At 33.6% G+C, this 24165-nt stretch overlaps 1 protein-coding gene across 3 annotated transcripts; it reads left to right on the top strand.

Moving 5' to 3' along the window:
* The first annotated feature begins 349 nt into the window (after positions 1–349).
* orb (polyadenylation element binding protein orb) lies at positions 350–22408 on the top strand. 3 transcript variants are annotated; one of them, XM_089639227.1, is made up of 11 exons: positions 350–523; positions 4341–4553; positions 14549–14646; positions 16001–16124; positions 16759–16852; positions 17466–17622; positions 18118–18283; positions 18691–18856; positions 19805–19932; positions 20694–20785; positions 21125–22408. In XM_089639227.1, the coding sequence occupies exons 1-11, from the start codon at positions 506–508 to the stop codon at positions 21360–21362; spliced, it is 1494 nt and encodes a 497-aa protein (XP_089495353.1). In that variant the 5' UTR covers positions 350–505; the 3' UTR covers positions 21363–22408. The 3 variants fall into 3 exon arrangements, with proteins under 3 accessions (XP_089495353.1, XP_089495355.1, XP_089495354.1); XM_089639229.1 differs by lacking the exon at positions 350–523 and adding an exon at positions 1593–1612 and having other exon boundaries at positions 4344–4553; XM_089639228.1 differs by lacking the exon at positions 350–523 and adding an exon at positions 1943–2041.
* The last annotated feature ends 1757 nt before the right edge of the window (positions 22409–24165 follow it).

Below are 24165 nucleotides of genomic sequence, written 5' to 3'. Positions count from 1 at the left end.
TCAACAATAAAATGTCGTAAACGACAACTTAATACATAATTACCTTAACAAATAACCTACTAATTATTCTGGCTAGAAACAATCGTATTTAACAATAAATAGTAAAAAAAATCGAAACATCAGCCACCTCCCCGAACCTAGCAGATCAACGCGAAGTTTTTATCATTTGAAAATAATAAATGGCCAACACAAGAAAAATAAAATTTGTTTAATTTTTATTATTGTTCACTACCCAAGGTGGGAAATACAACCGGCGGTAAATGTTCGGCGTGGGTTGTCGTGGAAAAGCGGAGGGGGTTGTAGCCTACCCGTTGTAAACGGTCAGTAGCATTTCCTCCGCCCAGTCGCTGTTGGTCCACCGTCGAGTGAACACCTTATAGGCTCCGCGCAATAAACCAGCGACGCCGATTTTAATTGTTAATTGATTTTCGATTCAATCAGTTCTTTTTTATCACGAACGATTCGTCCGGTGATCGACTAACCCGACTGCAGATACCTCAGCATCATGCCTGCGCTGCAACACGTGAGTTTTAACTTTTTAAATTTACTTTCAGAAGTTTTTATTAACTTTATCGTCTCCTCAATTCATACAGTAAGCTAAAACTAATTTATTGTGTTCTGATTCGATTCAAGTTACCGTACAAAGAGTTCTATTCTCTAATCTAGACCACATATTTTTGTTTTTTGCTGCTTTTTATAATGGTTAATTTTTTATTTTGCATTAAAACTTTATATTTCGTGGTCAACTGTAACAACCTGTGAGGTTGTTTTGAATAAATGAATTTTAAATTAGTTTTATTTATATTTTGTCGTAGTATTGCCTACGTTTTTCCATTGCTAATATTAATACTGTTCATTTTATTTTATCTTTTAGTTTTGATTGAGGGGGAAGATATTTTTTATTTCAAATTATTTATGCAAATCTTGTGTTGCATAATCCTCTGAAATGAACACTGTATTTAAAACTTTTAATATTTCATAATGCATCGAAATTAGGAACCACTTATTATGTTGGCGCTTGTGTGAAATATTGCAGATATTCATGGCACCATTAAATTAAAATAAATCTTAGATCAACTAGCTAAATTCCCTCTCAATCGCGCATTTTTTAAAAACAACATTTGATAACTTAATTACTACTGGAAACGACTATTTAAGTCGGGGAAAAGTAAAACGTGAACAAACTAGGTTTTTAGTTTTGGTTATTTTAATAATTTATGCGTATTTTTTAACCTTGAAACATTCATTGAAAAAACATGGAACTTTAATGCATCTTTTACCATCTCCCCCGACATTAATAGTTTGTTTCTTGTAGTAAATTAAGTATGAGTCAAATGCCATTTAATTTTTTTGCGTAGCGTGAGGCGGTATTCGACAACTTCATTAAATCTTGTTTTAATCGTTCGTTTAATCTCGGTGCGAAATTTAAAATAATACAATAATTACATATTTCACAATAAAGTGAAATTCGTTATAAAAAAAATCTAAAGAAAATACACTGAAATAATAATAGTGGCGCCTGTTTGGAGGCTATATTATATACATGCTTGCAAAAATATTGCGGATATTTTATAACTCTGATAATTGTGAAGATCTTGTTCACATGGTTCGCGTAAGAAAAAATATTAAAAATGTCAAATAAAAACGTCTTTTTTAACGTAGCTTGCAGTTAAAAAAAAGATAATTACATTGTTGTAAGATTTCATTGTTATTGTAGCACATTTCTACTAGCGTGGTTTTTATCAGCTGTTAATTACGTCATTCGCAGCTGCAAAAAAAGTTGATTTTTTGAATTTCGAGATTTTCTTAATTTTTCATTGCCACTCGTAGAGGGCAGAGAAACTCTCCCATTGGTCGGTGCATCTCGCCCGTGATTGGCCGACGGCTCTAGAAGAATTAAATTGTTGTGAATTGAACACGTGGCGCGTGGCAGTATCGAGTACTCGCGCGAGCGGACGTACAATTTATTTCTCCCGCTGCAAAGTTTCCGTCAACAGCTGATCGCCGGTTGTACACATTGTTCGCCATGCAGTTTTTTCAAGTAAATTTTTTAATAATGGATAAAGTTTCAAGATTTATTTTCAATTATTCTATTAGTTCTTTAATAATAATCAGTGATTTTCTACAGAAATTTATTTTTTTATTGGAAAACTAATTTGTTAGGCACTTAATTTTGCATAATGTATTTTAACTGTGTCGTTGAATTAAGATGGTTTTTAATGTTAGTTTGCTGGGTTTTGTTGGGATAAATATAGTTTTTTTTTGTATTCGACAGAAAATTAATTTATGTGAGGATTTTTTTAAATTCCCTTTAATTATATACAAAATTAATCATAATAGCGATCAGGTAGACAGACTCATTCGGTATTTTTTCAAGTAAAATAAATTCAACTAAAATTTGATATAAATTTCCAACGAAATAGAATATTCAATCATGGCAACGAAAAATAGTTTTTTTGTATTTAAGCATTAAAATTGTGCAAAAAAAGTGTTGTGAAATACACGATTGCACCATAAGTGAGAGGATCATAACTATATAACTATAATTATTTAATGTTTAGTACTTCTAGAAAATTAATTTATTTATAATTCTTTATTTGCCACTGTCTAACTGCTTTTCGTTATCACGTTTTCCACTCGATTGTCTCGTCGATTTTAATAAAATCTGGTGAAAAAAAAATTGTCGGTGATGCGTTTCACAAAAATGTGTTTTAATTTACGGGGAAGATGTTTCGAGAACAGGGGAAACGCGAGTGTGCTTGTATTTTTTTACTTGGCAGTGTAGGCATGGAACTGGCATAGAGGAAAGATAAAGTATATTTATTGAATGTTATGAAATGAGATCCCTGAGGCATTTGTGTGGTAATCCGTGGTACGACAGTTTTAATTTACAGAATAGGAAAGAATGATAGGCTGATGTAAGCGTATTAGTTACGATTAGAATATATGACGTGGAAGTTAATGCTAGAAGTCGGGGAGCCCCGACGAAGACACGGCATGATCAAGTAAACCAATGCCGAGTCGGGCCATGTCAGAAATTATAATAAAGGGTACGTAGGAGACGATGTATGCATGTGAATGAAGCAAGGAGTGTGCTAAAGCTGAGTTTTGTTTGTCGGTCCATAATCTTTTCCTAACCCTGCGGGGAAATGGCGTAATGAATAATTAGTCAAGATAGAAGGATCTAGAATCTACGATGTTTGAATTTTTGAATTCACGTGATAATCATTTCACAGAAATATGCAATACGTAGATACGCATCATTATTTCAAATTTAATTTTTATAAAGGTACACCTGATTTCGCACGTGGCTCTATTACTAACTTTTTCCCGTACCTACCTATGCTTATTTTGCAATAATTTTTTGTGCATCCATCTTTAGCTTGGTGATTGCGCAATATCGCCACCTTACATGGGCCACGCAGTAATACAATTGATTTGCGGTCGAGGGATATAAAAAAATGTCACAAATACGCTATTCCGAATTACTGTTATTACCTATATATTATTTTGGAAACGTTAATTAGATATCTGATTCATTTTTCCAATAAACTGTTGTTTCTCGTTTCTGAACTTTTTTGAAAAATTTTGCTGATATCATCGCATTTTCTAACTGTAGGTATATTATCCCTGGTCATAGTTAATTCTCGTTAAAGCCAGAAGTACTTATCAAATAATAGTGGTAGTATGTGCAATCCTTGGTACCTGGCTTTTGAACGAGAGCATTCCCATTCCCCGCTTACTTCCCTCAACCGCAAATCAAAAAGTCCGACATGCAAGATACAAATACAGATCGTTTGAATGTACCTTTGAACGTGCGCACCGATGTATCCAAAGTTTCGTAAAAGTTTTATGAACTAGTTTGGAACTATTTTGAGGAAGTGTCGTTTTTGCCAAAGGATCCTGTTCTATCTTTGCAAAATTAATTATACTATAGTTGCTCTACTCCCCTCCCTTGGTAATTTTATGGGGAGACGTTCCACATCTTAATGTAATTTTTTTAATTCTCTGTGTAATTAGCACAAGAAACAACTATTTATATGGGAGGAGAAAAAATAAATGGGTATTATTTAGGTTTTTAGTTTATTCATGTAAATAATATGTGCGTTTATAGTTTGAAACCGAACTTTTTGGAATACGTCACATCTTACTACTAAGATTAAACGCTAATAAAAGCGAAAACTTTATTGAACTTTGATTGATAAAATGTAACTTTAATGCATCTTTCAACGATGTGAATAGTTGTTTCTTGTAGCAATCATTTGTTTTATTTAAATGATTTGTGCGTATGAGGAAGTAAACGAAGTGTTGAAATTTTAACATTTTATTTTTATTTCCAGCAGAACACCTGTCCCTCCCCCGACATCCCCACCACGGATATACTGTACAGGCACTCCATCAACTCGCTGCTCGGGCTCCAGGGACGCCCGGGCCCCTCCGAGGGGGACTCCCTGATGTCCATCTCTAGTCTGCTGGGCCTGCAGCCCAGGCAGTCACAGCCGCAGCAGTCACCCAGGGTGTGCATACCGGCGCCGAGGGCGTCTCAGCAATTTGTGAGTCATCATTTCACGCTTCTATTATCCTACCTATTATATAAAAATATAAGTCGGTATCCTCGTCCTTCTGTTTGTACGATTATTTCTTCTAAACTACGCAGCGGATTTTGATATGGTTTTCACTATCATTTAGAAATATTGCCCCAAAGGTTTAAATATAAATAATATATGCATATTATATTTATAGAAAGTAGAGAAAAATCGAGCAACACCGGGAACACGTCAGCTAGTATAAACTAAATAAGTAGATTTATATATTATAATCATAGAATTTCCATATCATTCTGGTAGGGTTTAGGTATATATTGCCAGGTTCACTAGTAAGTTCAACCCTCTGCCAGCAAGCAACCTTTTCAGATTTCAATGATCTTCAAGTAGGGACAGTTGTTTCGATTCCTTAGAAAGTATCTGTGAAAATACAAGTTACTTTGGTTGTTGATTTGTGTTAATACTGGACATAAAATGAAACACGCATTCAAAATGAAACGTTTTTATTTCGTAGCCTGAGCGCAATCTTAAATTAACAATCGATTATAAACATATGGAGGAATTTCGACAAAGTGACAAATTGTTTTCCTTTATGACATTATACACGGGGAAAAATGAGTATAGCCGATTTATTAAAATGGTTAAAAACGGGTAATTTTTTAGTAAATTCGCGATAATACGTGTTCATGCACCTGCATTTGTCTTGATAATGTACAATGACGAAATGCGGAAATATTAGAATTATGAACACGTGTTCTGAAATCGCGCTAAAAAATTGCTATCGCGATTTATCGTGTTTTATTATTTGAAAACCTATCAATGCATTCATAGGTCTGCAATCTCGTTTAAAACCGATTTACGAATAATTCGAAGAGATTGTTGATAGAGTGTCGGAACAACTTTATTCCGCCATTTCACTATGTTTTTTTTTCTGCGGTTGGATACACATACGTTTTTGAATTTAAATATTAAAATATATTTTCTGCACCATAGTAGACAGTATCTTTCCTATTATACAAATTTATGTCGCTATTCTTTGTTTAATTATTTGTGCTCTCAATTATTCTAAACTACGCGAGGTTTAAATATATAATACATACATATACTATATTTATAGAGGAAGTAGAGAAAAATCGGGCAAACGCCGGGTACACGTTAGCTAGTTCATTCTATACGTGGTTTAGGTTTTAAATCGGGGGGGAGATTAGAAAAAAAATCAGGTAGTCTGACAGAAACAACGAAGAAATCATGCACTTTCAATACTGCGTATAACATTCTCATGAGAGCTCCTGAATATAGGCAAAATTAATCGCACCACGCGTGAAAGAATTTATTGCTTTCGATGCTTTAAAAAAATGTTATCAAACTAAACAATTCCGTTTCTTTAATTTTATGCTGGTATGTATTCCTTCCCTTTTATTTAAATATAACATTTATTTTCTTTATCTTTTATGCGAAACGCGTTAAAAAATTGTGGTCTTTTTGTGGGTTTGGGAAAATTTACGTGATTATCCAGGTATTCATATACCAACAACCCGTGGTTAACTCGCATATGATGAACGTTATTGAAAATTAAATTTGACCCTTCAGTATTTTTTCGTTTTCTGTGTATTTCAAATGCGCTATATATTATTTTTTTTAATAATCCGTTAAACCAAATACTGTTTTAGAAACTACATATATTATATAGATCTGTCTTTCTGGTATATGCATTTAAAATAAACAAATATTGCTATTTCTAAATAATAAAATTTTAATATCGAACGTGAAAAATATTGTCAAAAACTCTAGCCACATTTTTACTTAATTTTTTACTCCAATCGTATAAAAATTGAGAGAACTCGATATTTCGAAAACACTTTTTTTTATGAATTTTCAAGAAAATTTTCTACTCACTTTTATCTCGTTCATATAATAAAAAATAAAAGAAAATAATGTAAAACTAGTGTTACGATAGCGGCGCGAAATTTGAATGATTTCATTTTGGCTGTTTTTAGGATTTTATTAATGGATTCTAGTATTGTGAGGCAAACTGGAAATAATTATTATTTCTCTTTTTAACGTCAAAAAAGTCATGTATTTCCCGCTTGATGGAATAAAGATAAAAAATACAAGTATAAAAATGGACGGCCCGGTCATATATGACCTTCAAACGCTGGAGTGGTTAAATAAATTTCGTGCTACCCAACTTTACTTTTCTCCAGCCAATAAATGAATATTCATAAAGTACCTAATTACCGCTCGATTCATATAAAGGCGCGTCATCATTGCAAGTGCAAAGAGTTATATGTTGCCGGCGGTACTTCCAGCCTTTAATGTGCGCATCTTTCATTTTTAACGAAATAAAAGCCATAAAAACACAATTGTGTGTTCATCCTCTCGATATTATTTGCGTGAAAAAAAAAAACTTAACAAGCTTAGATATTAACCTCTGCAACAGAGATCTTAACCTCATTTCACAGGGTTGGGACATCAACAAATTCAATAACTTTATTATAGTTACAATTACTCGAAAAAAAAACTTTTCTTAAAACATCTATTTGAATTTGGCTATCGTTTTCGGTAATTAATTAATGCAAATTTTAGAAGGGGAAATTAACCCACTTCCGATCTAATTGAAACTCGCAGATAGACTCGTTGTCGATTAAAATGCATTCTATCGGTTTTTTGGTGTCAATCACGTACACCCACGCGAATATATATTTCTCTGAAATTAGATGACACTATACGAAATAAATATCGGTCCTACCTGATAGGCATTTGGCAAGGTCGGTAGCGTTGTTGCTCCGTTTCCTGGGAAGGAAGTTCCAATCGTCGGTCAAACCAAAAAAAAAAACATTTGTTAAGTTAAAAGGCATTTGAAAATAGATACATTATATTATTATGGTAAAATAAATGTTTTTTATAGGGTGATTTTTATGAGATTTGTTTAATTACTTATATAAATCAATAATTACTATTTCTCGCAAACTAATAAAATTGTACATTTGTGTTTTTTTTAATGTACATAGTTACCTATGTCCTAATACAATCCATTAACATGCAAAATTCAAAAAAAAAATTGTATAAATCGATCAGATATTATTATTGTCTCGTAATTTTATTTCCTTCGGTAATTCCAAATAGCTTAATTCTTTATCGAAAAATATCAAGGGTTGTTACAATTCCAGCACGAGCTTTATATAAATTTATAAAACACTTTATAAATATATTTAACTTTTATCTTGGAACATGTACGTGATTACGATTATTTATAAATATTGCACATCCCCAGTCAGGCCCGTTATGAATAAAATTATAAAACGTTCATGCAGCGCCTCAATACGACATAAATTGAATTAATGCATAAATAAATAAACATTAATTATATCATTTTCTGAATTCTGTATTTAAGCCTCCGCATTCCAAATTTCTACCGATTTATAATATCTCTTTTTAAAGTATATAAAAAATATATTTTTTAAGAACATATCTATACATTTGTAAAGACGAAACGTAAATTATTCGAAATTCCCTTGGTTGAGAAAAAATCGCAAAGTAAGCTCCGAAAACTATTACGAACACGTTTTGTTCTGTTATAAGCATTTATCGAGAATTTTTTTTATTGTATGTTTTTTATTTAGTTGTAAAATTACATTTTTATATCCAGTATAAACTTTTTTACCTATTACATTTAGGATACTTTACAATACATCTAAAACTTATTATTTATCTATTTAGGCATAACCCACGAAAAGCAGCAGCAAGGCTTCTTTAACATCAGTCATTAAAAATGTTAAATCCTTTCAAATAAAGATTATTTTGGGTTCCCGACAAATTTGTTTTTGGAAGTCTAAAATCTTCACAAATTTTTGCTCTATTTCAAACGAATCTTCAACATTATCGCTTAGTTATTATAGTTGTTTTTTTTTAATATTAGCGAGCTCCTCTAAGATTCGTATTTCATAAGATCAAAATCTTTGCAGAGAATTGTAAAAATCGAGAATAATACAATTAATCCAATGATTTCGAAGAGTTTCTTAAATTAATTTCAATTGTCAAACCTGCAACCCTTGTACACTACAATAAATGTTGTTAAGCATATGTACGTGTCTTGATGTACATACGCTGTCATATCCACGAAGAACTTGGTAGGGCGCAATAGTAGCATTTTGCATTTGATATATTCGGTACAGCGATGTTTTTCATGGCCCATTCGCTTCCTGTTTGGTGTTATTATTTCTGCTGAATGTCTGCGGGAAACGTAATAAAAATGCCCTGGAAAAAATTCAACACTAGAGAATTGGCAAGTTCTCTTAACATGTCGGTCTATTGAATGCGTCTGATTATACTTTTAGGTGGACTATGATTGTACTGTGCGCCAACATTTTGCATTTATGGACTGGCTTTCCCATTTTTGTAAGCCAAAGACGGATGAATAAATATTTCTTTTGATAGCTAACGTGTTTCATTTCATTTAAAGACGCTTTAAAAGGATTCAAGTGGAAAGTTCCATTAGACTCTAAATCCGTTTTTATTGAAATAATTTAGATTCTATAATAAACCCGCGTTTTGTGAATCTAATAAATGTTGGATAATCCAGGACATTAAATAATGACTCGTTGCTTTTGTGATTTGATATGGTCAGCCTGGGCAGGAAAGCGCGACGATTAAAAATATTAGATTTATTTCTTAATGGTAGGTACTGTACGGTGGTTACTAACCGGCTATGTCATTGATCTGCTTTCTTAAAAAAACTACACTAAACTGAAATAAGTTTACAGCTTGTTAAGATTAAATTAATTCCGGTGTTATATCGGCGCAGTGTCCCCGGAATTGTTTCGACGCTGTTCTGATGGGATAAGATGCCGAAAATGGTTATTTGAAGGAGGCAGATTGCGTTCTTAAATTGCCCATTAATATTAACACTTTTATTTGTATCCAGATCAAAATGCATTGTTCATTTACAGTTTCGTGCCTTTATTGTTTCAATATGCAAATTAGTAACCAACCATATTTGTAAGGGGTTAAAGTGTTAGTATCGACAAAAATTAAAAAAAAAGTGTGATCACATTTCACGGTAACGCGGTATCACCGGAATTATTAATTGTCATACGAGCGTCAGATTTTATCCTGTAGAGTTTTTTTAAATCGGAGCAGAATTTTTTCTCCTCCTTTTAAAGTGTGCAAAATTTCATCAAAATGCATCAACGTTATGCTATGAGGGGTGGAAAAAGAGGACTGGGTGGTTTTTAGAAATCACATCTAGACGGTGACTTTTCTCTAGATTTAAAGGTCAAGTGTGCGATATTTTATCTCGGGTTAAAACTGAAGTTTTGTAAAAATCATAAATAAAATAAAATCGTAAAACATAAATTAAATTAAATAAAAAACATAACTCGGTTATAAACGTTTTTAAATTCCAAATTTATGCTCAAACAAAATTACTATATAACATTTTTTTATAAGTTATGAATAAATTGTTGATATTTTACGATTTCGATCTATAATGCATTTTGGGATTCTACCTGTTTTAGGATATACCTACACAGTAAATTAAATTTGTGCTCTGAATTTTCTAACATAGTTCATAAAACGGCGTTTAACAAATGTCCCAATTATGATTATTATTCATTGACAGCGCCGCGAAATTCTATTTTGACTTGACCACTTTGAATTTGGTCTGTCTGTAAATTATTTTTCATTGTTCAATCAATCCTGTTAAGATAGTAACCGTGTTCGATTACCATTTTATTCTGCCAGAGTGTTTGAGCGTTTCGAAAGTTGGTGTCAAGTCGGAGTAATCAACATTACGCTGTTAACAGAACGAGTAGTAATTATTGTTCTGTTTCCAAGTCTGTTATTATTATTATTCTTAACCAGATGTCTATCGTAATAGTTTATTTGATCGCGAAATTAGATATTGAGTGAAGTTAGTTTTGAGGCCACCCCCGGCGTATTGATGGCTTATGGTGAAAATTTACATGATGCCGATGAGTCTTTATGTGAATATGCCAGCCCCTTAACTCCCCTCACCTCACCCCCCCCTGGCCAGATTGCCAACTAGTATACATTAATTTGCCACCCGCCCCTCTACCCCACCCACCCCAATCGCAATATACACATACTAGAGCTTCGCCACTTTGAATGAGAGATGTGCGTCGATATTATTTTTAAATTTGAATATTTTTTCCTCATATCCAGTTTTCACATTTAGAGTAAAAAACTATGTAGTTGTGCAGGTTGCGTACACAACACATGTATACACATATTATTGCCTTTTATGAGATTGATATTTATGTTATTATATTGGAAATTTCCAACCGTACAAAAAAACTTGTTTTTTAATATTTATATACTATTTTTTAATTACTTTTCTGACATTTCGGCGCACTGTCCTTTTAATATAATATTTTTGATAATATTGGCAGAGAGTAACATTGTGTAACGTAATTTAATATTATTTGCGATAGGACCGCCAGACAGTTAGCGACTCGACTGCATCTCTGACCCCCCGACCTCCTCCCGGCATCTTTGGCCTTCTTACCCCCATCTCCCCCATCTACCCGAGCCTCTCCCGTGCACCCCTCTCTCCTCCGACATCTCCTCGCGATAGACAAACTTCAAAAGATTTATTAAATATTACGAAAATAACCACCCCCAGAATAAGCAAATATGAACTCATACGATTCTAGCAAAAATGTTTCACTTTGTATAATTAATGCAACTGAATTGTGGTCAGGATTTAAATATTCATTCAAACTATTCAAAGTCATGTAATTTTTGAGGTATAAATAATATCTAGAGTATTATTTTTATTTACTTCTATCCCCTTTTATTTTGTTCAATGTCGACCGGTGATAATGGTAAAAATTTAAATAAATGTAAAATTTATTTTAATAATCTGTGAATCATTTTGTTGAGAGTGGCAAATGCCCCCACTGTATCTTTCGCCCTTGTGAACCGGCTACAATTTAGAATCGAAACATTGCTTCAAATGGATTTATCCATATTTATTAACGGGACATCTTCCGCTCCCCTTTCATTCAAGAACTACAATATGCCCCAAATCGGGAGAATACCATACTCTAGCCTCGAGCAATTATCAAATTTATTCATTTAAGTTTGAGCATGTGGTTGACTTCTAATATTTCGTTTATGGTTCTGTGATTGTAACTTTGGTTCAATTAACTCGGGTTTGCTTTGAATTAAAATGTCATTTTCAAAATTGGAACTGATCCTGTGAAGAATTCAAATAAAAGATAAAGCAGATATAATATTTTCAACAAAAAAATATTTTAATTCTATATTTAAAATGTGTAGTTCTTTTGTTTTAAGTTTCTTAGGGTAAATCCTTTACAAGTAATGTCAGATTGCGTGATTTATTATTTCCAACGTTTTTTTATCGAAATCGAATTTTTCATAAAATTTTCCCCAATGTTTAAGAACCTCGTATCAAATTACCAAGGTTCATCTGCGATGCAATACGATAGTTTGAATGCGTTCCACTAAATTCTTGTAAGATTGTTTTCAATATTAACCCTTTCATACGTGAATTAAAACTGACGGTTGTAGAACATGCTTAACATAATTCTACCAACAAATCATGTGTATTTTTTTTAATAGTTAAAAGTTATTGCTACTTTCATTCGAAAAAAAAACTTAGCTTTAAGAGGGCGACTACAAATCATACACTGTGCAAAAATATAATATTTTATTATTATTTTTTAAAATTACGTTAATTTCACTTATCTTGAAAGAGGAAATTAACCCACTTCTTTACAACCGATCGAGCTGAAACTCTGCAAGTAGACTCGTTATCGATGGACAGTGCATTCTATCAACTTTTGGTGGCAATCACGTACACACACAGCAACATATATGTAAATCTCTGAAATCGGATGACATTACAGTAAATGTCAATCCTACCCGATCGGCAATTGGCGAGGTTGGTAAAGTTGTTGACTCCAGCTCCTGGGTAGGGAGGTTCAATCCTCAACCAGACAAAAAAATACATGTATTGTAAGTAAAAACCTATATTTTTAACGACTTGATTTTTTATTCGTTCTAGTTTTTAAGCAAAAAAATCTTTAAAAAAATTATGTCAAATGTACGCGGTTTGTGAGGGTTAACTCACATATAGTTATAGTGCATATAGTTTACACGCGAGTATTACATAATATCCGTTTATGCACATTATTTAGGTTATCTTTTTGAATTCGCGATGGGCGTACATATAAATAACGCAGAAGCCTGTAGTAAAAGCTAAACGTAACATAAATTATTATGTATATATAAATGAAATGATTGTAATCGAAAATTTGTTTTCAATATTACAAACATTAAAAAAAAGTTAAGGCCCCGTAGTAAGCGTTGAAAGATGGTTTGAAAGGGAGATATGTAAATACGAATGTTAGAGGGAGCGCGCTTATATTTAAAAAAAACGATTATTTAAGCGAAATTGGTGAAAATATTTAATAAAACACGACTCGTTTGAAATTTGCAAAAATCTCTCGACAAATTCTTTAGTTGCACTTAAAGATACACTATGATTTTTTTCATGTCATATTAAATATTATGACATATTAAATAACGGAACAAAACGTGTTCGTAATAATTTTCGGAGCTTACTTTGCGATTTTTTCTATTTAGGAAGTTTCATATAATTAACGTTTCGGATTTACAAATGTATAGATATTGTCTTAAGAGGAAGCTACAAGCCAAAAATGTGTATATTCTTGGTATACCTTATATCGTAGGTAATAGGCATTAAAATCGCATGACAGAGTCTAGTAACGTTCAATTTCAAGCAAAAAACTGGATTTTATTTATTTTGTAAATAATTTTATAAGAAAGCAAAAAAGTTAATCAAGTGAAACTGTCGCAGACAATCCTATAACACTTGTTTTTTAAGTTGTTTCCTTTATGCGTTCATACATTTCTATTGAATTTTATTTCTATTCTATTTTAGTTGTTTGCATTTATATTTTTATCGAGCAATTTTTATTTTATTTGAAGGTTTTCCTATCGCTTCGCTTGAGTAGAATACAATCTATCTAAAGCATATTTTTTGGTATTCATAATGTACACCAATTCGTTATAAAGATTAATCAAAATAGTGATTTGGTATTAAGCTTCGCCTTAAACAATTGGAGCTTAAATCCTTAAAGAGTTAAAGGGAAACTTGTTGTAAATCGGTAGAAATTGGGAATGCGGAATGCTACAAACCATTCGGAAACGCTGTTTACTAAAATCTTCCTTACAAGCGTTATCAGTTTTAAGCGGCCCACACCACTTGTCTTTCACAACATTATCTTAGGAATTAGGGCTTTATTCAACCAGGGCCAGGACGCTGAATCAAGTTAGCACCTCCGGCATGATTGTCGTAAGCCATTTTAGCGTTTATAACTAACTACTCGTACTTCAATAACATATGATTAAATTTCCGAATCGCTGGACACGCTGTACGGATGTTTTTTAATAATTCAATTGAATAATTCAATTCAACCTCATACCCTACGAACAAGCAAGTCAAAAGCAACTATTTGTCGGGGGGAGATGGTGAATGATGCAAGTTCCTTTTTTTTCAATCAAAGTTCAAAATTTCAAGCGTTTTGAAATCGACGTCATGTTTTGTTATCGTGTTAAAGACGTTTGCCGGATGGTTCAGTTTCAATTTAAATACGCATGGTTATTTAAATAACCCAAATTAAGAACCTGATAAAACTTATTTTGTGATATTTTTCCACTTTCCAATGCGTAAATTTCACAGAATTAAGTTGAATTGAAGTGTTATTTCAAAACATTATTAGTATTAAGCCTGTCCAGCGATTCCTAAATTATACCAGATATTTCATAGCATGATAATATTATATCAGTAGCTGGTCAACTTCAGTGTCCTGTACTCTGGGTTGATGTGGTTGCGATTTTATAGACCGCTGTCTCGATGCAGTGAGACGAATCATTTTAGTGATACTGTATGTATTACTTCCTTAAAATAATATATAATTTGTTTGAATTTTCAGGATGATTTCCCCAACAGCCCCGTGGGGGGACAGACGCCACGTTCCCTCCTGCCGCAATATTTCCCACCCAGAAATGTCAGCGGTTTTGGAAGCTACAGGTAAACTACTAAATGCATTATTTACCGTGTTTTTACCCATTTCAATAAAACACTATTTTATCTTTTTCCTTGTCATAGATATACCATTCACTTATTGTTCTGTTTTGTCCGGTTACTGACACATAATGACATAACTTTTTATCATGCTTTGTAACCTACCTAATAATATAAATAAATTGTAAATATTCATAAACGCTCTTCATCCTTTTATACGCACGAATTATTTAAATATCACTTCGTTTTTCAACTAACGCCGATGCATCACGTCGTGTAACATTTGGAATCGGGCGACTAACAACAACATTTTTTATGTAGATGGCAATAAGGTTTAAATTCCCGCTTAAGCCCCCGCATACAATTCATTTTCAAAATTATCTGTTACACAAAATAAATAATTCTCAAAAAATGGACTGTTTGGAAAGCATTTTTGGAGAGAATCAATATTTTGGACTTGTTCTTGTGCTGATTATAACAATTGTTATGTATATGTGGATTAGGAAGAATCGACGCCGCCGGGCTGGACGAAAAAAAATTAGAAGCTTGCAAAATAATAAAATTAATATTGCAGTAAATAAATACCCAATTTCTACCGATTTATAACAAGTTTCTCGTTAACTCTTTAAGTTCCTTTACATTTGTTATGCCACTTACGAAAATTATTTAAAACACGTTTTGTTCTGTTATTCAATATGTTACAGGCATTAAAAATTCAGTGTATCTTTAAGTGCAAGTAAAGCATTTGTCGAGAGATTTTTGCTCTTATTTTGAACTGTTATTATTATTTTGATTGTTATCGTTTTTTTTAATAGCGCGCTCCCTCTAACATTCGTATTTACGTTATCATTTTCTAAAGAACTTAATTGCCACATTATACAAAAAAGCGTAACCGAAAAGGGGTTCGTAAGTAGGAGATTTTGAACTTTTTTTGGGGCCTATGAAAGGGCCAAGAAAATCTAATAATTATAAATCATTTAATAAAACAACTAAAAAATTTCTAAGCGAACAAATTTTCAAACCAAAAATGCATGATTTTGCATTACTACGTTAGTGCTTCGCTTTGATTACTACAAGAAATGACTATTTTAAAGCAGCTTTAAAATATTTTTTTTTCGACAGTCAAAATTTCCCTATTTTGATATGTTTTGATGCGATGTTTTATACTGTTAGTATGATGTGGCGTTTTCCGAAAGGTTTCACTTCAATCTAAATACGAACAAATCATTTAAATAATAACCTAAACTAAGAACTTTGTTTCATGTACTAAAGTCATTTATTTTTTTTAAGTGTATTTAGAAGAAAGTGGAGTACGGAAATTTTAAAGCTTTTGTTGGATGTGTTGTTTTTTTTGTTCCAGTGAGATCGGTAGCGGACTAGACAAGGTGCTACTGCACCAGCAACGCAGTTCTCCAGACTCGGACAATATGATGTCCGCTCCGTCACCCACCCCGAACATTGACAACTCCATCACGGAGCTGATGGTGAGTTAATCATCTCCTTAGCTTCTTCCACTCGGGGAGACCAACCATCTAGATCAGGGGTCTCAAGGGGGGTTACTTGTCATATTAATTAGTACCTGAATTCATAAATTATCAAACATAACTTCAAATGTGTTGCAAGTATGCGACATCGCAAAATCATATTTTCCGTACATAATATATTTATATAATATTTAATTAATTTATGCCGCCGTTCTTACAAATAGTTGGTGGTGTAATTAATTAGGGCTTGTAATTAATTAGGTTTGATTCTGGCCAGTGAAATTCTTTTTTTTATTTGCTGTTTTTATTCAATTTTAAGTACTTAAGTTTTCAGCCTGCAAACTTCCTATCACAGCTTTGTCAGAGATTGTATAAGATAGACTAGAGGTTTTTATACCCAGTTTTGCCTGAGATTTCAAATAACGAAATCTTTTTGTGTCCTGTTTTCAGAAAGCTTAAATATGATTTTAAAAAGCTATATGGTTCAATATGTACATGATAATGGTGGGCTTACAGTAGTATGTGCAAGTTTCATGACGCCAGTGCTCACCATTCGAGAGTTGACTACTGCATAAGAAACACCCATACAGATTTTCTGCTTCATACTTCACGTATTAATGTTTATTTATTTCAGAATTGCCTGTCGCTGATGCCCCCTCAGTCGAGCCACCGATACCACCCCAAGTATAACAGTTTCAGGGACGTTCGAGAGAGAAGCGACTCTTCCTGTAAGTATCATTAAATAACTAGAACCTTTTTTCCATGCTTCGTTTTCTACATCATCCATCGCTACATTTAGTAGTTAACAAGGATCTGGTCAAAACCAGAAGACTCCTAGGTATGTGATAACTGTAATCATTAATATTCAGGTGATTTGTATGGAAATTTTCTCCTTAAAAAAAGAAAAACCTGTGACAAACTCATGTTAGCTTCTTCGAATATTTTATTTTTTTTATTTTTTGTTTTCAATAGTGCATGCATTACTCAAATACTGTTGACATGTTCGTCGTAACTTGTAACCTCTTTTATCATAAACGAAGCATCCATAGGATAGGGGTTCCATCACAAAGCGGAGACAGTGACAAAACGGAGCCAATGACACCAAAACGGAACGCATTATTTTATTGTTCTGTTTTTCACTGTTCTATTTTGGCTTGGTTACCATCGAAAGTTAGGTTAGAGATCTAAACTCTCCAGTGACAAAACGGAACCAACACAAATGGGAAGTGATACTGTTGTTTTGTTCTGTTTCACTTGGTTACCATCGATAGTTGTATTAGATCGGAGCACTCTGTTGGTACATCTTTAATTATGTAACTTTATTTATATTATTATCTGCAGCCACACAGGACGTGACGTGCCGCTGGTACGGCGTGCTGCCGCCGCGGCGCCACTCTCCTTCCGGGGGCTTCTCGCCTAAGGTGTTCCTGGGTGGCCTCCCCTGGGACATAACAGAGTCCACCCTTGTACAGGCCTTCCAGCCCTTCGGACAGATACGGTAAGGAAACCCTTTAAACTAAATTTATTGCTTCCACATTTCTCCTGCATCTTGTCGATGCCATTATGCCTCTGTACCTACCGTGTCCTACCACATGTATTAATAATATTTTGGTAATTTACATACTTTATGGCGTATGGTAAAAGATTCCATCCACCGTCAATCAATAAATGAATCAACATAAACCTTAATAATTGAAGAATAAATATTGTTAATTCATATGACTCGAATGTACAATACTTGAACATTAATTTATGTTCCCTAGATTCATCCCAGCAGATTGCCTCTGAATTAAAATTGTTTTAAATAACTCCAATTGTTTTCATTTAAGTTTTTTTGTATTTTTAATAATTGGGAGTATGTCCTCTAGATAGCATTTTACATATTTAGCATCGACTCGAAGCTCCTGCCACTATGACAATTAGCTGTATCGTTTCGTTTGTCATGTCCGTGAATTGTTTGATTCTCGTTAATAATGAATTTAACTTCTTTCAGTGTGGAATGGCCCCGTAAAGAGCAATCTGCTGTCCAGCCAAAGGGCTACGTTTACGTGATCTTCGAATCGGAGAGGCAAGTGCGCTCCTTACTGGAGTCGTCCACATGCGATGCATCAGGGAACTGGTTCTACCGTCTGTCTTCAAAGAAGATGCGCTCGAAAGAGGTAATAAATGTTTGATTCATGATGTTTCTTTTTTATGTGACGTCTCACAACAGTGTGTACAGTGTAAAGGCAGGGTAGCTATGGTGCCACCCGGTTGGGCAGCATAGTGAGGTGGGTCATTTCAAAGGGTTATATACCGAACTTCAGAACTGTCGGGATTATTTATTGATATAACTTTTGACGTGAAAACATCTCTTGACATAATGAATTTTGCAGGAGTCTAAAATGGGGACTAGCGAACAAAATGTTTTTTTTAAATCAAAATCTACACTAGTGACACCGACTAAAAAGTGTCAAGATGCACTTAAATTTAAAAAAGGTATCCTAGGGAATCAGTACCACATATTTTGTTACCGTTTAAAACTCAAGTTTTGTTTTTAGCACTAAAATTCTATTTTTTTATTCAGGTGCAAATAATCCCGTGGGCCCTGGACGACTCCAACTACGTGAAGAGTTCGTCGGTGAAGCTGGATCCCTCGCGCACCGTGTTCGTGGGGGCCCTGCATGGGATGCTGTCAGCTGAGGGACTGGCCAAGATCATGAATGAGCTGTTCAATGGGGTGGTTTATGCTGGTAAGTGTTATACAATTGTGTTTTTGTGCAGGAGATACAGGAAAACTGGAGAAAAATATATTGTTAAATATACAGAAAAGTGGGACAGGGTTGAAATACAATTTTAAAAAGGAAACGCTTTGTATCAGCCAGATAATAAGTATTTCAGTTTCCGGAAATGGAAAATAATGCATTTTGATAGTTATTCAGTAAAATTGTTTAAATTTTATTAAATTTTTTAAATTTTGTTGAATCGTTTCACTTGGCGGCCATTGTTATTGATGTGGATGTTTTAAGTTTAGTTTTTTCTTCTCGAATTAACCCAAATATGAATCTAAGAACCTAATAAAGCTTCTTGTTTAACCAGTGGAATGCTGTTGGGTCTCTGGAAAACGTAAATATTCTAATATTATTCTTTTTTGAATAATTTGCGATGCGATTTTGATCTTAGTGCTTCGAAAAATGTATAAAAAACAAATTCAGTATCGTCCGGACTAATAAAACTTTAGGTTCCACTTATATTTTTCTGTTTTACGCTCCGGCCTTCAACAGGTTAATTAAGGATTATATTATGTCGGAACATGATGCGAAAGAAAGATGTAAAACCATCCTTTTTTAAACTAAACAGTTTCTAACTGATACAAAGTGTTTTTGAAATAAAGTTTTCCTATTAAACTTGTCCCACTTTTTTGTATATGTATTTACCAAAAATTCACAAAAATGTGAAATTCTTATTATTCCTACACTATTAGGTAATGTATGCACAGTGTACAGGGTGATCTGGAATTCTATTAGAATGGATATTAACCATTGGGTTTTGTTGACCGTGTCAAGTCGTTTAAAAACAGTATTGAAATTACTCTTTTACTTTCTTCTTTCCTGTCAGTTTTTTTGGAAATATGTATTAATTAATTTCCCTTGATTATTTATTGATTGCTTAATTACAATATTATGAATTTCTTTCCACAGGCATTGATACGGATAAGCACAAATACCCAATTGGATCCGGCAGAGTGACCTTCAATAACTCGCGTTCATACATGAGGGCTGTGAGCGCTGCCTTCGTTGAAATCAAAACGGAAAAGTTCTTCAAAAAGGTGAGAAATTTCAAAATAAATGCAACATCTCTTCATAACTAGTAGATAGTATTATATCAGTAGATTCTATTACCCTATTATTCAATGATTATAAATCTTAGACTAAAAAGTTTAAAAAGTCTAAAAAGTTCTTGACTACCAATCCAGTGGTCGCGGGTTCACGTCCCGGCGTAAAATATAATTAATTTGTTGTTTCTTGGTTCATTAATTAATTAACAACTAATGTATACTTAGTACATCTATGGCAAGTTCCAGAGAGAAAAATACTGTGATGCCCTGGTAACAGACCACCATATTGAAACTTTGCTTGAAAGGGCTTTAACCATGTTAGGTGAGGAGATCTGAAATGCCGGTCCCACCTTCCTCTTTCACATTTCCCTCTCTGTCCCGCTACCCTCAGCCTCACAACCAAGGTCGGCCCTATGTGGGCGCAATTGGAGCAGTCTGCTCCGGGTGCCGAATTATCAAGGTACCAAAACGCTAATAATACCCGACACCAGTTCTAACACATTGCCCTTGAGATTATTTTTCACAAATATTATTGATTACAGTGATCACCTACCTATGTATCTACTTGTTTTGACAAGGGGCGTCTAAATTTTATTTTCGCCAGTTGGCTAAGAGCCAGCCCTGCTGACAACGTACCACAATTGGTGATGTTGTGGTCCCGCTGGCATCCAAAGGCTGTCGATTGCCGGATTGGGAGCAGTTGGGACTGTTGTTGTGTTGACAACTTGTTTTAATTCATTGTTATTTTTCAGGTGCAAGTGGACCCCTATATTGAAGACTCTATGTGCTCCGTTTGCAATGTTCAGCAGGGACCTTACTTCTGCAGGGAACCGAAATGCTTCCGGTAAGGTTCCACTTAAAACTTTTAAAATTCATAATGATTAGAAATTTTTCATTTCGTGTATAATGAGTAGGAGTTCAGGGCTGTATAAAATTTGACCCAGAAGAACGCAATATACAGATGTGTATCAGCATGTACGCTAATGACTTTAACCAGCGATTCCTGGGCATTTGGAGTTCCGATCATGTCACCGCACCCCTGTGTGATAAGAACGGCAAAATGGCTTCACCACGTTTTTTACTCCAAATATTCTCAGGAATCACTGGTTAAAATCCTATTTGTGTAGAGAATAGTTGACGGAGTAATGTTAATTCATTAATATTAATGAATTTAAACTTCCAGCTACTTTTGCCGTTCCTGCTGGTACTGGCAGCACGCCCAGGAGGACTATACGCACAAGCCGCTGATGCGTCACTCCAGGTCCTGCGGAAGCAACGGAATCACCGGCTACTCCGTCCCACAGGGCCAGTCCTCACCCACAGCATCCGTCAGCTCCAACTGCGGCTCCAACAGTGGCTCCACAAACCCTCGCTGCAAGAAGAACCTGAACAACTGCTGGAACTTCAAGAATGTTAAGTAGAAGAGATCAATTTTCTTCATATTGTTCTGTTTTTATAAACCCTTTTAAACATATATTTTGCATTCAATTTTGAAAAGCATTTTTTTTTATTTGATATTTTGTTTTTGTTGCAAAGAACCATTTTGATCATTCGATATCATGGGTATGTTATAAAATGGTTCTTAAATGATAGTGTTAGTTACTTTTTGGTTATTTAGTTATGGTCCCAATCATGTACTTAATATTTAAGACATTTCATTTGTACTGCAATTGCCAAATCCTATGTTTTAAGTTGTTAGTTTGTTCTTCCATTCCTTTGACTTACTTAATAATAATACTCGACATAAATAAGTGTATAGCATTCACTTTAAAATTTATAAAAGACTTAAAGAAAACTATCAAAAAATATATCTGGAGCTGTTGACTTGTTGATTAGCTTAGGACTGTAAACGGTATACTCGCATAAAATAGGTTAATTTTTTTCACATCTATTTTGAAGACTGTATGATCTGAGATAACTATTGATAATGGTATATTTAATAAAAGTTTTACTGTTGCTTATTTGCCTTAAAAAATGCCTTTGAAAACCATAATAAATTTAGTCTTAGACGATCTTTGAACTGACGGAATTATCCTCGTGTATTTATAAGATAGGAAATCTTAGTACTGTTAATATCTTTGGTTATTATTGTTAGTTAGTCTGACCCAGTGGGTTCTGTCAGTTCGTTCTTTTGTAACAAAAAAGTAATGTAAATAAGTGCCTACAAATAAATATATGCCATATTATTACTAAAAAAAACTTTCAAAAACTACCGTAACTTTTTAGTAAGCATAATCAATGCTTTTTGCATTTCAATTTTAAGGTGGCTGTTTCTGGAATTTTTACTAAAAATTTTACAATCAAAATTAGTCATTTTAATTGAATCACAAACTTTTGGCACTGTAATTTTAAATTTTTAAAATTTGCTTGATAAACTCTATTTTAACTTTTGGCATTTTACAACAAAATTTTAATCAATTCTTCCAAAGTTAATATAATAATAATGGTTTAACGTAGTGTCGTCCATCTTGAGGGCAAATTATAGTTCCTAATAAAATAAGATTTTATATGATGTAAACATGATTTCCAAGTGTACACAGCGTATTTAAAAGCATACATTTATTTGAATTACAACTAATTCAAATTGTGCCTCAATAATATGGAAAAATTTGTCAGTAAGGAAATTGACTTGTCAAATTATTTACATCTGAAGAACATAATTTTTTGACTAGGATGCTCTTTATAAGCAACAAAATTATTTTGTTACTATTGTTTAACATTTTTTTGACTCTAGGTACCTATGGTAGTTATTATTTGTTAAATTTAATTTATAGGATGTTATTTATTTGTCTTTGGGTTATATATTTATTTGTTAATGAGACATTGCCGAATGCGATGCTAAAATTGTTTGTATATATTTCATAATTTGTGACACTTTAGTAATCAATAAAGTTGAAGACAATATAAAATACAACACATTTTTTTATGACAGCACCCACTCCCCCTCCCAGCGGCGTATTTAAAAAACCTTTGTCACATTGATGTCTATTTATAATAGGTTATCGTTGTTTGTGCAAAATCATTCATAAAGCTTCCATTTCAGTCCAAAGATTAATGAAATGTCTATGGACTGAGAAGTGTTGGCTTTTTTTAATGGCTTTGTAAATGCGCCTCTCAGTGTGGATAACGAAATATATATTAAAAAAAAATAGTAAAAACATTCCAGTGTATGTGTGAAAACTAAGGTTTCAAAAGATTCCTCTTCCCTTCGTTTCCGCTTCCCTTTTCCTTCAGCTGAGCGTTCACCGAATTGTGGTTATGCCTTAATCCAGGCATACTGGCTCCAGGCAGTTCGGAATATGTGGGGTAACTAAAGAAGGTCCTCTGCAAATGCTACTTTAACTCCCGGTGAGCCGCTGCAAAATTTTTGCTGTCTGATTCTATTTTCGTCATGGGGAAATGAGAAATTATTTTTTAAATATATCGTTGCAGATAGCTGGAATTTAGGGTGTTGAACCTCACAGGTAAAATAGTGCCAAAATGCATAAAATAAATGAAAAACTTCATGCATTTGTGAAACTTTGCACCTATGTTCTTCTTGGAAGTGTAGACGAAGATCTGCGTTGTGGAACACCCCTTTAGTAGAGGGGCAGGGAGAATTTTTAAAAAAAAATATATTTTTACAAACTAGGTTGAGTGGAGGAGGTATCATTTACGAAGTTTTCATCAATGGTAAATCAAATGAGACCACTCCCAAGCAGATAGTATCAATTTACACACACTCTTTCCTACATGACCAAGTGTGCACGATACAGAGCAGTAAAGAATGTGGCGTACGAAAACATGTGAACTAAAATTTGCATATAAAATTTAAAGTGCAATCTCGAGGCGCATGCCCCTGGGATTGTATTAAAATACAATAGATAAATATCTACCTCTTTATGCAAACTTTTTTACTGGATGATCAGGAGTGCACCAAAGAGGCTGGTTGGTAATACATGGACTGGTACAAGCAATCGATATTCAAAATTGTAAAAAAATTGTATCAACAATAAAATAAAAAATAAAAAAATACACGGACGGCGGTATTGTTTATTTCCATAAGTCACTGCTTAAAGCCATCGATACCAATTGCTGGTAGCGGTGCATGTGTATACCCAGCCTAAAGAACATGAGAAAATGTAGAAACTAAAATTTCGCATGTTTTGTGCGGACAATCTATCCTGTGTATTTATTTAATCATTTTTAAATGAAAACCCAAGTTTGGCTTATTATAATAATTTA

The sequence above is a fragment of the Hesperophylax consimilis genome, chromosome 14 (genome assembly GCF_061612785.1).
Source record: "Hesperophylax consimilis isolate HC1 chromosome 14, BYU_Hcon_1.0, whole genome shotgun sequence".
In the NCBI taxonomy this organism is placed as follows: domain Eukaryota; kingdom Metazoa; phylum Arthropoda; class Insecta; order Trichoptera; family Limnephilidae; genus Hesperophylax; species Hesperophylax consimilis.
The sequence above is the reverse complement of the archived record's forward strand: the minus strand, read 5'-3'. Positions and strand labels throughout refer to the sequence as shown.

Excerpts from the sequence above, each read along its gene's own strand:
- orb (XM_089639227.1), top strand. Across the intron at positions 16,853-17,465 it reads AGAGAGAAGCGACTCTTCCT|CCACACAGGACGTGACGTGC; the intron begins GTAAGTATCATT and ends TATTATCTGCAG. Across the intron at positions 17,623-18,117 it reads CAGCCCTTCGGACAGATACG|TGTGGAATGGCCCCGTAAAG; the intron begins GTAAGGAAACCC and ends AACTTCTTTCAG.